This window comes from Cibotium barometz, chromosome 38 (assembly GCF_041138505.1).
Source record: "Cibotium barometz isolate CiBa-2024 chromosome 38, ASM4113850v1, whole genome shotgun sequence".
Lineage (NCBI taxonomy): Eukaryota > Viridiplantae > Streptophyta > Polypodiopsida > Cyatheales > Cibotiaceae > Cibotium > Cibotium barometz.
In genome coordinates, this window is record NC_141083.1 from 5,201,653 (window position 1) to 5,218,039 (window position 16,387).

General features: G+C 47.5%; 1 protein-coding gene across 5 annotated transcripts in view; it reads right to left on the reverse strand.

Annotated features, from left to right (window-relative positions):
* Nucleotides 1-3,207: 3,207 nt before the first annotated feature.
* The window catches only part of LOC147616271 (uncharacterized), an 86,092-nt gene continuing 72,912 nt past the window's right edge, over nt 3,208-16,387 (reverse strand). For 2 of the 5 annotated variants that reach the window (XR_015262461.1, XR_015262459.1), the window contains 2 exons: nt 3,711-3,999; nt 3,208-3,605 (listed from right to left, as the gene is read on the reverse strand). Coding sequence is in view for 2 of the 5 variants with exons in the window: in XM_086777296.1 (XP_086633422.1) it covers nt 3,968-3,999 (32 nt within the window). In the remaining 3 variants the exon portion in view is untranslated. Of the gene's footprint in view, nt 4,000-16,387 lie in introns of all 5 variants that reach the window. The other 3 variants (XM_086777296.1, XM_086777295.1, XR_015262460.1) reach the window with 2 other exon arrangements.

The window sequence follows — 16,387 nt, forward strand, 5'->3', positions numbered from 1 at the left end:
CCATTCCAGCCGGTTAGGTGACCAGCGTAACCAAGAGCCTGTTGGGATCATTCCCAACCGTCATGGTCCTTTGGAGCAAAGAAGGAGATGATGTGGTCATGGTCCTAGGAAGCACGGAAAGAGATGCAAGGAGATTGTACATGTTAGCTTTCGGAATTCACAACTTAAGGAGATCCAATTTCTTGAATCAAGGAGATCCTTACCCATCAACTTCCAGAATGTCAAATTCCAATGCGGGTGTCATTGCCAATCATTGTTTGCCACATCAGCACACTGCAGGAAGTCTGCAGCATACTGTAGTAGGTTTGCAAGATTCCGTGCAGAATGGCTTGTACTTGCACAAATGGTTAGTGTGTCACCTGAGCATGACAGATCTTTCAACCACTCGTTTTTCTCTATGAACTCAAGTGTGCTTTGGGATGCAATTTGGAGGACTCTCGAAGAAATGTGTGGATATGGAGATTTTGTTTTTTGGTTTGTCATGTATGGATGGCACGCACTTGTTGGATAGGGGATGCTATTGTAATGAAGAGTGCAGATAGGAGACAGTGGTTTTGGTGTGGGGTGCAACCTATGTGCATGCATTTGAGGAGGCAGACGGCGCTTTCCTTGTTAGGGACATTAAGGTTTCCCTCGATGGATTAATTAAAGACCGCTAATGGTGGCCATTAATTAATGCATATATCAACACAATTTTCACGGAAAATTGGAATGCCCAAAAGAAGAACCTTTTGAGAGAGAGAGAGAGAGAGAATTGTCGTTCTTCCTCCAAGAGCTCCCCAATACATTGCAAAATTAGAGGATTGCCCATATTCCACTAGAAGCATGTTGCAGTAGTGTTCATCATTCTCTTTGGATGATCTCTCTCTCTTTCTCACTCCTCGTGGTACAGGACACTGGTCTGACGTGGGAGGCTCCATGGAGACATACAATGGGAGGCAACTGGTTTTCTATATATATCGAGACTCACGAAAAGAGGTCTTCCAATGGTCACTGGATACACGTGGAAGTCAGCTTATCAAGGATGGAGGGGTTAGAGGATTGGGTGGAGTAGCAATATTGTTCTCAGCCCTATGATCACAATCATGAAGTAGGACGTGGAAGCTAGGTTCATGTGGATCACGCTTAGCTTTCCCAACAGGTGAAGCTTGTACATTGCAATGTGCTACTTCCCGCTAGATACATCTAGAATTTTTTCACGAAACTCCTCATTCATGCCACTTTATGGAGTTCTCCACACAAGCACACATTCTCCTTGTAGGGAACTTCAATGCAAGGACACAGAGCCTCAAGTCTCAGCCATATGACTTTGATCGTGATTCAACCATCATGTATGAGCTTAACCTTATAGAGATGGGCACTAGTAGGACCTCAAACGACATGGAACTCACAGCATTTGGGAGATTATTATTAGACATGGGTGTTGCACATAACTTGACTATATATAAGGGATGGCCAAAATATGGAGGATTCACATACTTTGCACATGGATGAGGAACTACCTTACGGGCTCTCGAAGTTTTACCCCTTACATTTCAGCACACCCCTTCCCCCGATCGGAGCTGATCATACATATCTGGCCTCCACTGTATCAAATCTTGCACATTCGATGCCATATCCCATACAAACCTCCCCATACATGAAGGTGCACTTCCACCATGATCTCGACAACATCTACAAAGATCACATATGGTGTCCCCTCTCAGCCATTGACTTCCATACGACCCCCCTTTCCAATGCCACCATCCAGCTCTCAACTAGCTCAAGCCACCTACCTATGCACCACCCATCAACAAAACCAAACCTCTACTGGATCCATACCCCAAATCAGTTTTGGTATCATGTGCAGCTTCCCCAAGACCAAGCAAGGGGCATCATCACCACATGACAAGAACAACAGAGATCTAGGCGATTTACAAGGCGCAAGAAGCAGCAGCCACGAGGGAGTAGTTATTCTACAGGTGTTTCTTGGGTGCAGACAGCTCCAAGGCATGGCAGATGCTAGAGGAGAGGAGGCCCCCACCCCCATCACCAACCAAGTCACATGTATGCCGATGGGTCCTATGATGCCCCAGATCAGCCCACGTGTGTGTGTGTGTGTGTGTGTGTGTGTGTGTGTGTGTGTGTGTGCGTGTGAGAGAGAGAGAGAGAGAGAGAGAGAGAGAGTAATTTCAATCTGGGCCAAATTGGGAGTTTAGAGATTTCCAACAATTTACATTAATTAAAGTTAGTATGATAGTTGACATCGCAATAGACACTAGTGTAAGCACAATATTCAAATAACTTTTCTTATATCCATATAAATAAAGAGAGGAAATTGGTAAATTGTCATGACTAGGATTGTTATATGCACGAATCAATCCCTTTAATTCAAGGCAAGGTGAAATTCCAATCGTAAATTTCTCTATAATAGCCAATAGAAAACACAGTAGATAACAGTATTTTCAAGCCCTACTTAAAGGATCTCAAAAAATGCTGCATTTCATATTTGCACGTCATCATCCCTTCACACAAAACTGCTCGGCGAAGTGCATAATGGTAGCAATCTAATGTTAAAATCATCACCCTTTTAAGTAGAGAAAGGCTTTACGAGAAGCCTTCTTTATCAAGGGATCAAATACCCCTCTGTTAACAACGTTCACTTAAAGCATGAAATGATCTACTTATCCATATTTTGTCCTTTAAAAAAAAAAGGCATCGCTTCATTTAAAGGATACAAACCCCATTTCTTGTCCTTCATAAATTCTTGATCCTTAAAAGGAAAACTTGCCAAAAGAGGTGGTGACTTCCCTAGATGCTTGCAGCCGTTCTGCCCTACCTATTACTCTTCCCAGCATTGTTACTGGCACAACTGACACTCCACTTGTACTCGGCTGATCATCTTGCAATTCTTCGCAAACTCCCAGAGTACATAGGAACCAAACTATTTCTCCACATATTTGGAACTCACCTTCCATTTCCTATAGAGAAAGTACCGTGCCAAAATGTGAAGCTACTTTTAAAGGACATCCAAACCCAACTTCCCTAGCATGCCGATTATTGTGTAACTGTAGGACTCTCATGCATAAAACAAGTGAAATCTAAGATAACACTGATAAACACATCATGCAGAAGAAACTCATATGACTTCAAGAAGGTGCTTCGACTTTTCGTACCAAATATGGTCGCATTAGCACGTGATACTGTAATGACAAGGAGCTGTGTCTCTTTTTACGAGTGTATCTGTTGAAATAAACTAAAATTTATCATCGTTGTACAAGGTACACCTAGCACTGTGTCTAGAGCAGATGTACAAAGTCCATTTGACAAAAAAACTGCCTTTCTGGACAAAATTTTGAAGGAGAAAGAGAGCCTGACCGCGGGGGGGAGGGGGGGGGGGGGATTGGTTTGGTGGTGTTGTGTGTGTGTGTGGATCTTCTAGGTAAAATATATGCTATTGTCCCCTCAGTACCCTCATCACTTGCCAGAAGAAAATTGGATCAATAATCCGTCCTCACAAATTGGTGACATATATACATACCTACGCAGTATACATGCAGCCCTGTGTCTAAGGCAGCCTTATTATTCAAAATTTCGAATTTGAAGTTGTGGCTATCAGCTCCTGTCTGCAGATTAAAAACAAACGGGCATCAAAGCACCATTCTTGGAGAGTAAACAATTGAGGTAACTGATACAAATAACACAGCTGGGCCTGCTATTGTCAACTATACCAGCTCTAAGGAAAATGAAGCAATTTTCACAATCATTTGTCACTTCCTGCAAACTTTGAGTGTTGAAGCAGAAAGTAGACGTTTCGATGAGACTTGGCAAAAAAAACACTTTCCACATCTTCCCTCAATCCCATGAAGATCCACTGTCCGGGCGTGTCGCAGTATACAAGGACTTCAGTCTCAGTTCCACCAATTTAACGGACTTCCTCAAACTCAGCTTTTGGTATATTGCATGATATCAGCCAGCTTTGAAACCATTATTTTTCAAGGCTGCTGTCTGGATTCCAGCCTGAAATTTAACACACCACCAATCAGGACTGAAAGCTTTCTCTCTGTCTCTCTCTCTCTCTCTCTCTCTCTCTCTCTCTCACACACACACATACACACAAACACACACACTTTTTTTTTCCTTTTGCAAAAGGCTATGTTCTATCGCATCACTGTACAAAGAAAGAAGTCCTCAAAGAAGAGGCAAACTTCTTAAAGAGCAGTCACAAAAGCTAAAAGCACTGAAAAATCAAAGCCAACTGGCCATCATCTATCTGCTCCAGGTGGATGGAATCAAGCAAAGACTGACACAAGGATTCACGAAAGTAAGGATAGCATTCAATCCTCACCAAATAAAAAACCAACAGATTTATTATTGACGAAAGTAAGTATAGCATTCAATCCTCACCGAATGAAAAACCAACAGATTTCTTGCATGCCAAATTGTCCATAAACCCAAATCTAGTCCAGATTAGAAAGGGCCGAGGATGATCCAATGTAGAAGGCCACTTGCCAAAGAGCCAAAAAAAAAATCTGGAGGAATACCTGTTAGTTCTAGAGTCCCAAACAAACAGACACACAGAATCAGAACACATTAGATGGCGATTGATGCTCACACTAAATGGATTGCCTTGGAATGTGTGGAGCTAGGGAGTCAACTCCATAATATCAAAATATAATAAATGTGGGGTGTCCTTTCACACCAGATATCAAGGGGAAAAACCCAGAGGGAGAAAAGTGCCCTTGGTTAGCCCATGTTCACATGTAGCACTACTCATAGCATATATGCCAATAAATCCCTCCTGTAGCGGCAATGTGAACTTGTACAAGGTTGGCAGCAGAACATTCTTAAGGAGAGAGAATCTAAAGCTTTGCGGAAAGCTTCAAACTTCTCTCGAGGCAACGCCTTTGTGAACAGATATGCAACATTGTTTTGTGTAGAGCAGTAAGATAATGAGACCTCCCCTGTATGAATCCTCTCCCTGACATAATGATAATGAATCTCTATGTGGTTAGTACATGCATGAAACAATGGGTTTCGTGCCACAGCTACAGCACTTTGACTATCAATGAGTATGGTGGTGGGTGTCTGCTGACACTCACGAAGATCAACCATCAATCTCCTAAGCTATACACACTCTATTGTGGCTCTAAAGGTTGCGCTGTACTCAGCCTCACAAGTAGATGTGGCAACAGTGGGTTGCTTTTTGCTTAACCATGATATGCATGAATTCCTTCAAAAGAATCAATTCCCACTCGAGGATTGTTGTGTATCATAGTCACCAGCCTTGTTGAAATCACTGTAAGCATGTAACTGCAAGCTGCCCCCCTGGGAGCCCTGAAGATAGTGGAAGATCCGCTTCACTGCTTGCCAATGCTTTGTACCTGGGCTGTGGACATGAGTATATGAGGTAGCCCACTACTTGGTTGTAAACACTCATATCAAAAGACTCTCCAACATCACACATGCTCAATTTTGGCCCTGGCTCCATCGGAGTGGCTTACAATCTTGAAACCCAAATTTGTGCAACAACTTTTTAATGTACTTTGATTGATGTACATGTTTGCACAAATTGTATGCCCAAATAATAATGCAACAATCCCAAATCTGTCATCTCAAATGACGTTTGCAATTCAGCTTTGAATGCTGAAACTTTCTCCACATCACTCCCAGTTAGCAACATGTCATCCACATAAAGAATGAGCATAATCAAAGTGCCATGATCCTCTTTCACATAGAGGGTGCTCTCTGTTGGACTATTGCGAAAACCCTACATGGTCAAATAAGTATTTATCTTCTCATATCAAGCTCCGAGAGCTTGTTTGAGACCAAAACGTGCTTTTTGAAGCTTGCATACTCTGTTTTCATGACCATGGATCACAAAACCAATGGGCTGACAATTGAAAAGCTGGTATATACACTGAGAAAAGTGGTGGATGACAATGGCGAAACAGCCGTAGCGCGATGTTGAGCTCCCCCCCCCCACCTGTGTTTGTCATCCTGCGCCCCTTCACCACCTTCTGCGCCCCCTTCCTTCTGCCTCGTGCCTTCGTTCCAATCCCTATTGCTTCTGCCCCCCCTAGTTTTTTCGCTCTTTCTCCCTTCTCTGTAGCTGCGCCAACCTCCCCCCTCCCGCTGCGTATGCCTTCCCGTCTCCCCTCTATTTGCCTGTGCGCGCCCCTGTCCCCCTCCCCCCTTGCTACCTGCGCTTCCCTCTCTCCTCTCCACTTGCCACGCCCCCTCCCCCCCCCCCCCACCTCTCCGCCAGCGCGCACCCCCCCTCCCATCTCCGCCTGCCTTTCCTCCCCGCCCCCCCGCCCTCGGGCTCCTTCCTTCCCTTTTGCTTGCCCTGCCTCAGCCCCTCCCTCTCGCCCTTTCCTCAGCCCGCTCCCCCTCCCTTTTTTTGGTGTTGTTCTTTTTCTCTCCTCTCTTTTCTTTTTTTTTTTTCCTTTTCTTTTCCTTTTCTTCTCTTTTTTTCTCTTTTCTTTTCTTCTTTTCTTTTTCCTTTTCTTTTTCTTTTTCATTTCTTTCTTTCTTTCCTTCTTCTTTTCTTTTCTTTTTTTCTTTCTTTTCTTTTTCTTTTTTCTTTTTTCTTTTTATTTTCTTTTCCTTTCTGCGCCCTCCGCCTCTGCCTTTCCTCTCTAAGCTCTTCTCTGCCATCTCTAGCTTGTCCTTGTTCCTCCGGTAGCACCCTCAGGTTGTGGGTATATTTCTTCATTGTCTCGGCAAGTTTTGGCCTCTTCTAGTCTTCGCCCCCCGGAGCACTCCATGGAAACCGCTCGGTCTCCCCCAACCGAGGCCGCCGTTACCTGCCTTTCGTTTTCCGAAGCGGACCTGCAGCTTCTCGCTACAACTATCGCATCCCTAGAGGCGTCCACTCTGGTATGCAAGATTGTTGGTAGCCGCCCCGCGCATGGCCAACTCAAAGATCATCTTCAGGCTAGCCTCCTAGGTGCGCTAGCAAAGATCACAAATATTCATCCTTTGGGGCGTGGCTACTACCAGTTCGAGCTCGACTCACTAGCGGTGTCTGATCTTGTCATGCAACTGAGCCCCATTGCACAGCATACGGCCCAAGCCTTCTTTGCACGGTGGCAGCATGGCTTCAACCCGGCATCTGACCCATTAGCCGGAGTTTTAGGCTTTCCCGTGACAGTTTGCTTTCCAGGCCTCAGGAAGGAATACCTTCCTCTTCCCTGAGTGATTTCGGGAGAGTGATGGAATCCCCCCCCCAACTGCCTTGGCCCACATGATATTCCATCTCTTCGCATTTGTATTGCCTCGCTGGATTTTGTGCCTCACATGATATCTATTCCCAATCTTCGAGGCGATCCCATTATGCAACGAGTGGAGTATTCCGGCTTTCCAGGCCAATGCTTTATTTGTAGACAGATGGGTCATCTCGTCAGAGTTTGCCCTCAGTAACTGCTCCCGGTGGTTCCCCCTCCTACTTCCCACTTAGATCCTCATCAGGGGGTTGAGGGAGAAGCAGGTTCCAAGGCCACGGAGCACCAGGTTCCCACCATGGACGACCCATCAGCCGGAGAGTGGCAGACAGTTGGCTCCCGCCCCGGTCGCCAGACAAGCACTAGAGCTCAGAGTTGCCGACGTGCGCGCTAGGCTGGCAACATGGAGGGTAAGAGAACCGTTTCGAGCACTTATCACAGCACCCGCCCGCAGACGGTAGGCCCCCTCCAATCACGGAGAGGACCCCCCCCCCCCCAAGGTGGCGGCCGATTCCTCGTCACGACTTCTCCTCTGGCCTTTAGTGTCCAATTGGGCAGGTTGACCCCACCCTCACTTCGTCGAGCCTTTCCTAGTAGCCTTCCTCTCCGATGGATACCTCTCAGCAGTATTCCTCTCCACCCTCGCCTCCTTGCCCGCCAGCTACCCCCTCCCCCCCCAACACTCGCCTCCGACTCTCCCCGCAGTCGCTCCATTTGCCCCTTCCTCTTTCTCTGTGCCTACGACCCCCCCCCCCCTCTCCAGAGCATTCCCATCGGCCCCCTACAGCCCCTGACCTGGAGAGGAGACAGCCGGCGAGTACCGTTCGCCGCCTCATTCATTGTTTCTCAAAAGCCGGTGGAGATGACCACTGCTGCCTCACCAATGAGGGCTCTCCCACCTGAGTCTCCAGGCAGGTCCCCCCGGAGGGCCGGATCTTAGGGCAGCCTGTGGATTATAGTTTCTTCAGATGTCTTCCGACGGAAGGGAGACAAAGGTTCGAGGAGATCGTAGCCCCTATTCGAGTATGTGTGGTCTTCCACCACTCCAGACCCTCTACGCCAAAGAATGGTGCAATGATCTTCTCTTTCCCCTTGAGCGCAGCCCCTTAGACAGAGTGGGATCCACCGTACAAGATCAGGCAGTTCAGCTATCACATCATTTGCAGGATCTTCGGATCACCGACGTTCGTACTCATCTATGGCCTTTGGCTAGGATGGAGCTTGGTGGATCAGCGCACACATACCAGGGAGGGGAGATGGTCACCTCCAGCATGGAGGTGCTGTTTTTTGCGTTCATGCATACCTCTCTCGCAGTACCTCTCCCCCCTTCTTACAGATACCTCCATTGTGATTGATGGAGCACGGAGTATGCATACTCTTGCGCTCGAGCAGAGTGGTAGTACATGGAGGGCAGGATCCATGCCCACTTGGCGCGACTCCGCACCAAGACAGATTGTGACTATTCCCCGTCTAAGCCTGCACCCAAGACTCTCCGAGTGGAGGGCAATTCCAGTAGTTCTGCCTCACACTGAGATTGATATGAGGATTGTCTTATGGAACATTTAGGGCTTAGGGGGGGCTCAATGCTTTCAAAGACAAGGTGTCCTTAGAGGAGAGCTGCATCGAGCTATGGTGGTAGGATCTATCGACATTCTTTTCCTTTAGGAGCACCATCTTACTGAGGGGCGTACCCGCCGCTGCGGGAAGATTCTACCAGGCAGGAGTCATACTTTTTGGTCTCCATCCTTTGGCTCTTTAGGGACACAACACTCCTTGCGTCTCTTTGTCAGTGAGCAGTTTTTTTGCCGTTTGTAATAGGATCAAGAGTCATAGTTCTAGGACGTGCTCAATGGGTTACCATTCTGATTGGAGAGGATAGTGTTGGCTTCCTCAACATTTATGTCCCGAATGTGGCAGCTATCTTTTGGAGCACTATCCGACAGGCCCTTCCCCAAGCTGAGTTTTGGTGCATGGGCGGTGACTTCAACATGATAGAGGCAACAGAGGACAGACTTGGAACAACCACTATCTCAGGGGTGGAGTATGTTACCAGTCTGGACATTTCCTAGTATGAAAGGGGTCTGGTGGACTCCAGGATGTCTAAATATTTGGAAGTACAAGCTTTGGGAATGGGGGATTATCCTAGAATACAAAGGACCACACTCCTAAAATTTAGGAGAGTTCTATTTTTAACCCGACTTCGATGGAAATTCTGTTTGCGTCATTACATCTGGAATTGAGTAGATAACAAGAGTTGGCAAAGTGCCTATGACAGAATGTCTACTAGTTGGGATATTTTTAGAGGTAAAGATTATGGGAGAACCCATTTCTCAGATTGGGACATGTGGCAAGAAAGTGGATCAAAGTGACACAAGCGGCCTCACAATTGTCAGAAAGTGGATCAAAGTGAGACAAGTGGCCTCACACTTGTCACTCCAGCTATTGTGTGGCTCTCCACTTGTCATCATAGCCTTCTCTTTCCATTTTCACTCATGGGAGCCCCAAATCTATAAATTGGAGCCCTCTCTCTTCATTAATAGAGGCTCTCTTGCTGCATACTAGCCTCTACCACCATTACAGGTTGCCCTAATGATGGCTACTCTCTTTCTCTCTCTCTTGAAGGCTGCCCATGAAGAATACTGGCTGTTGGGGACTGTTTTGGAGGCTTCCATCACGAAGAAATACTGAAGGCAAGGGTATTTAATCAAAGTGAGACAAGTGGCCTCTCACTCGTCAGAAAGTTTACTATTTCTTCGCGATGGAAGCCTCCAAAACAGTCCCCAACAGCCGGTATTCTTCATGGGGCAGCCTTCAAGAGAGAGAGAAAGAGAGTAGCCATCATTAGGGCAGCCTGTAACAGTGGTGTAAGCTTGCAAGCACTATGTAAAACCACTCTCCAACATCCTCCACAGAGGGCACCCGACCTGGAAACAAGAGGATTACAACATGTTCAGAGAACTTTTTTACTTTGGGGAGAATTACATTCTTCGGTATAGTGCACTTCAATGTAGGTTTGGGCTTCTCCCACTTTGCACCCTGAAAGTCCTGCGGCAAAGCATCATAAAGAAACTGCGCAGTAGGATCCTCATGTCTTGGCTTCTTAGAATCCATGACATCAATAGATTTTTCATGCCTTCTTTCGTAGGAGTACCTGGTCCTACTGTCTCATCGTGTCAAACAAAAAATCAGCCGCATCCATAACTGATGGAGAGCACTTGGAGAAGATGCTCACAACAAAACGAGATGAAGCTGAACATCTGTGAACTAACAGGTCACAGAAAACAGAAACAGCACAATAAACTCTCGCTGATATCACACACAAACACGCACACACACACACAAGGCAGCCAAGAAGCTGAGGAGGAAGCGCAGTTGGAAGCTATGAAACAAGAGGCAATGAGTAGCAACAAGAAAGGAGCAAAGCTGTGGGAGCAAGTGAGGCTCAGACAAAGTGTAGATGCACAGGCGAGGCAAAAAAGAGTCAGAAGGGGTCAAGCAGGCAAACGAATCAGCACACGCGCCCACACACTCATCTTCTTGGATTCAAGGCGTCTCTGCCTTACACTCTGGCCCATGAAGCCAGGATTTCATCCAGGGGGGGAAAGGAGATTGTGTTGCCATTTCGCGCTCTATGCAGCAGGGCTGCCTGCGAGTGCCTTTTGCCTTTTCTCTTCCTCTTCATAGCAGAGGCGATGCACTTTTACCTCCTGGTGTAGGACACAAGACTCCATGGTCTCCATCTGCAGTCTCAAGGAGCTCCTTGATTTCGAGTTTGCTAATGACACTGCTGCATACCTAGAAGGGTAACCTCCACGATTTGCAGCAGCGATCAAGGATTTTTATCTCGCCTGAGGAGCTCCGATCAACTCACACAAGTGGTGTGGTTTCTAGGTCAGCAGGGCACACTAAACTGACTTGGAGGCCAGTTGACGGTTTCCACTAGGTCCTCCCTAGCACTTCAAACCGCTACCTTGCATGTCATGTGGGACTTGACATGACGTCGGAGCAGCAGATCCGCCCCCCCACCCCCCCTCCTCCTCCTCCTCCTCCTCCTCCAAAGCAATCATAGGAAACTTCTCTATTAGAGCACTGCCCGCCTCTCCCTCACCGACCGGGTGGTTCTGATGGTTGAACAAGCACTCTCCAAGCCAGCTTGGCCCTTGTGGGCCTATTGTCGCCTCCTAACCAAAGAAAGTTCCGGATCAGCTGCTATATGTGGCCAATTCAGGAACGATGGAAGGCCATGCGAAGAGGACCTGGTTGCCCACTACCGGGCAGCCTTGACCTCATAAACCCTGCAGTACGTAGCAGAGCCCTTCTGGCCAAGTTGATAGTTCATGGTCTCCAACCAAAGACAGAGCCTTGGAAGGATTTTCCCTTGAGCCACATCTCCTCCAGGCTCCCAACCCATGGGTGGCTCCTCAACTCCAGCTGTGCCATGATTCTTTTCCACAGCCCCCTTGAGAGAGTTCATCACCTCCTTCACTGACAGATATTCCAGGAGCCCTTCTGGGCTTGGCATGTAGCATTGATCCACACCATAGTCACAGGGAATGGGCATTTTTAGACTCGGAAATGTTGGGGATGGCAGCATCTTCCTGTTCCCATTCCCGTCCCATGTCATTCTATAGTCACAGGAAATGGCCATTCTCAATCTTTTCTGTCCCTGTCCCTATTTCGCGTCCCATGTGACTATGATCCACACCCCCCCCCCCCCCCAAAAACTTCCAGGAGGACCTAGAGTGCCATCCATAGTCACATAGAAACGGGTTTCTGGGCAAAACTATGAAACTCCGAAACGGCCGAAACTGCCAAAATGCGTTTCAAAAACGGGGATTTTTTTCGTTTCTAAAAAAACAATTTGTCTTTTTAATTTTTCTTGTCCAAGTGCTTTTTTAAAATGTTGGACTCTCTCTCTCTCTCTCTCTCTCTCTCTCTCTCTCTCTCTCTCTTGCGCGCGATTTGCAGTCACCTCTCCTCCTCCCTCTCTCTCTCTCTCTCTCTCTTGCATGCAATCTACAATCACCTCCTCGTCCTCGTCCTCCTCGTCCTCGTCCTCCTCCTCTCTCCTCCAATTTCTCACAAATTCCCCAATATTCCCGATTCCCTAAATTCTTAATTACCCAATTTCTCATAAATTCCCAATTTCTCACAATTGCCCAATTTCTCACGAGTCACAATTCCACAACTCCCCAATTGCCCAATTGTGACCATAATTGGCTAAGCTTTTACCATATTTCAAGTGCTAGCACTAGGTAGGTCTACAAACTACAAGTTCTAAACCATTTTATTGTATTTATATAGAAAAAACTACGAAACCTCTGCGTTTCTTAGCCGAAAGACAAAACGTTTTGTCCCGAAACCTCAAAAACCCCGAAATTTTTATGGTGCCTATGGCACCACCATCCCATCACCTAGAACCCTCTCTTCCGCCTTCCATCTGGCCACCTTATTGGGACTTGATCTCACTTCTCTTGGGAAAGACTATGTTCTCGCCCTGCCCAAACTCTGGGACCTAGAGGCGCTTCCATCGAGCAAGCAAACCCAACAGGAGCACCTCCTAGATCTATGCACGGTTGTTGGGATCCCGAGTCTCCTGTGTGTGATCCCTTGTTTGTGAGTACGTATGTGTGTGAACAGCCCCTAAAAGAGTTATTGTTCTAGTAGTGTGTGAACACGCTTTTATAAGTGGATAAGATAAGTGTGATGTGTGGCATACACTTATTAGAGCGTGATATTTGTATGGGTCAAAAGATAAGGCTGCAAGCCTACAAAAGCATTGTACTTGGTGAGTGAAATTCACTTCTATCATATCAATCTAATCACGTCATTGGGTTGTGCAATACTCTCTCTCTCTCTCTCTCTCTCTCTCTCTCTCTCTCTCTCCACAGCTCAGAGGACACGAGTGGCAGATCACACTCGATATACTTTTACCTCAGAGACTGATGCTGTCTACACAGATGGGATTTATAGACGTCTGTACACACAGGAGCCAGGGAGACCTTTGGAGGAGTTGACCCATATACTGACAGAGACTTTACAGGATGCAGCTAGAGAGGCATATCCACATACTCAGCCTGGACAGAGACAACGTTCTGGATGTATGCCCCAGAACAGCTGGTATGATGAGGAGTGCAGAGAGACCAGAGCCCGACTGCAGCGGGAGGTTGCTTTGGGAGTCACTACTCACCGACAGTCACGTATTGCCTTCCGACGCCTTGTGCGAAGGAAGAAGCGGGCCTTCCTTGCTCAGCTAGAGCAGGAATTATACCAGCTAATCTTGAGCCAGGATTCGAGGGAGGCTTGGCGTCTGTTTCATGAGTCCTCCCCTGCTTTGGCCATCACTTACCATGTCCACAGACATGTACTTTCTTTACCGCAGAGATGGTAAGGAAGGCCATTGATAGGATGAAGACTGGGAGAGCATATGATCATGATGGATTGGTCGCTGAGCACTTTATTCATGCGAGAGACATGCTGGCAGAGCTTCTAGCAGTGATGTTCAATCGTGCTATGTGCTAAGGCTTTCCCAAGACTTGGAGTAGGTCCACCATCGTGCCTATCTTCAAGTCAGGGGACCCTATGGAGCCAGGGAATTATCGCACTATTATGATTGGTCACACACTAGCACGATTGTATGCATCCATTCTTGAGCAACAGTTGAGTAGATGGGCAGAGAGACAGGGCATTCGAGCAGAGGGACAGGCAGGGTTCAAGAGAGGTTTCTCTACTCTTGACCACATCTTGACTCTGCGGGCCATTATTGAGGAGGGCAGGTCGCATGGGCGACGGATTTATTGTAGCTTTGTGGACTTCCGCAAAGCATTTGATATAGTGCCCAGAGCCAGATTGATGAGGCAATTACAGGAGATGGGGGTACCCACAGAGCTCATATGGGGGATTATGGCTTTATATAGATCAGTTGCAGGACAGGTACGCACCCCAGAGGGGGTCTCTACTTTGGTTCACTCCACTATTGGAGTGAAGCAAGGTTGCCCGTTATCTCCTTCATCGTTTGGTATGTATGTGGATGAGGCTTCTGACTACATTGAGAGATTGGGGGACAGAGGAGCCCAGCTAGCAGGTACATGGATCCCACTATTGTTATATGCTGATGATATTGTGTTGATCTCTGACTCCCCTGAGGGTATGCAGCGTCATCTGGATGCTTTCCATGAGTTTGCACATGATAGTGGATTGTCTGTCAACCTTGGCAAAACCAAGGTTATGGTGTTTAACACCACGCCACAGTGGGTTAGGCGATCAGCTTCCACATTTACATATGGGCAGGAGATTGTGGAGTATACAGATGCATATACATATCTTGGGGTAGTATTCAGTGGGCCAGTGTTTTCGATGAGGAGAGCAGCAGAGACTAGATTGACTAGAGCACATGCAGCCCTGGGTGGTTTGGAGAGGATGTGTTCGCAGGTTCAGTTTCAGAAACCTCGAACGAAACTTTGGCTTTTTGACACTCTAGTGACATCAGCTATGCTTTATGGAGTGCAGATATGGGGACGTTCAGTGGGCCATCACAGCGCAGGCGGGTGGAGAGGTATGGAGAGGCCTTTGGTATCTATGATATTAGAGCCAAGGCCGTGGTACCTCATGAGATTATTCGAGCAGAGCTGGCGGCTGCCCCTCTGGTGATTGAGGCTCTTACGAGATCAGTCTCCTACATACATGGCTTGTGGGATCTCCCCCGAGACAAATATGCACGCCTCGCCCTGGAGTCCTCCCGAACAGTTAGCTTTGCAGGGAGACACGGCTTGTTGGTATGGACAAATGACATCTTGGTTCCAGGCACATGGTTTTAGCATGGACAGATTGCCTCCCTTCCAGTATTCTCTAGAGGCAGCCTCTCTCACTCTCACACGGACAGAGATTACCAGAATCATCCGTCAGGATTTAGTTCAGCTGGACATTAGGAGGACATGGATACAGAGAGCATTTTCTTCAGCTCACAGCAGATGGTTTTGTGATCAAACCCAGTTACATGGATGTACACTTGTCTCATGCAGTACGATGTGCTATTGGTTAGATTCGCACATCCTCACACCAGCTTGAGATTGAGATTGGCGGATATAGAGGTATACCAACTGAGGCCAGGATATGCAGAGTATGCCATGGGGAGCCAGAGACAGAGCTGCATTATATATGCCATTGTACTGCATACTATGAGATACGTGGTCGTTTCCACTGTTTATTCAGAGAGGGTTTTGGACCACTTTCCAGAGTCATGGGGTACCAGGACCAGAGGTGTTTGGGATTGTTCTTGCTTGAGCTGCGGAGACATAGAGATAGCCTGCTTAGGCGCACAGAGAGCCAGACTCAGAGGCACATTACAGACTTCTTTAGTCCAGCCATCACTACGCCAGATGGACCACAGCAGCAGCAGGACATGGATACCGCCCACACCAGAGGTACACTGATTGATCGTGCGATTGAGCTTGGGTGGTCCAGACGCCCACGACTACGGAGGAGGGCATCCCAGCATAGACGGAGGTTGCAGCGGCGGATTCGGATTATTCTTGTGAGGCATGCGAGACACCCAGTCAGGGTGCTGACCACAGGATATTGAGGAGATCCGCCAGCGTCCGATGCGGCACATATTATGAGATGGAGGCACCTCCATAGTGTACCCCTCCGTCCCACATGATATTGTATCCCCTCACTATATTCCACTCACCTCCATAGCGTACCCCCCCCCCCCCCCCCCCCTCCTCACTATATTCACACCCTATAAGGGTTTCTGTTTACCTTCCATTTCCAGTTTCATTTTCTAGGTGCCAGTAGTATCATCTTTATTTTTCATTTTCTGGGTTTTTTTATCCAGACATTGTATCAGATCCACCATGATGTAACTTTTGGTCTCATAGGTCATTATGGCCTTTTGAAGACGTTAATATAACATTTCATTTCTCTCTGCCTCGGTATCCTATGGTGGATATTTCTTTTCCCTTCTCTCTCTATCTTGTGGTGGATGTTTCTCTTCCCTTCTCTCTCTAGTTCTACATCCTATGGTGGATAGTTCTCTCTCTCTCTCTCTCTCCCCCCGCTGCCCGCTTGCCCCCACCCCCCCTTCCCGCTGCCCGCTTCGCTGCGCCCCCCCTCTCTCTCTCTCTCTCCCGCTACCCACTTGCCCCCCCTCCCGCTGCCCGCCTGCGCCCCCCCCTGCCCGC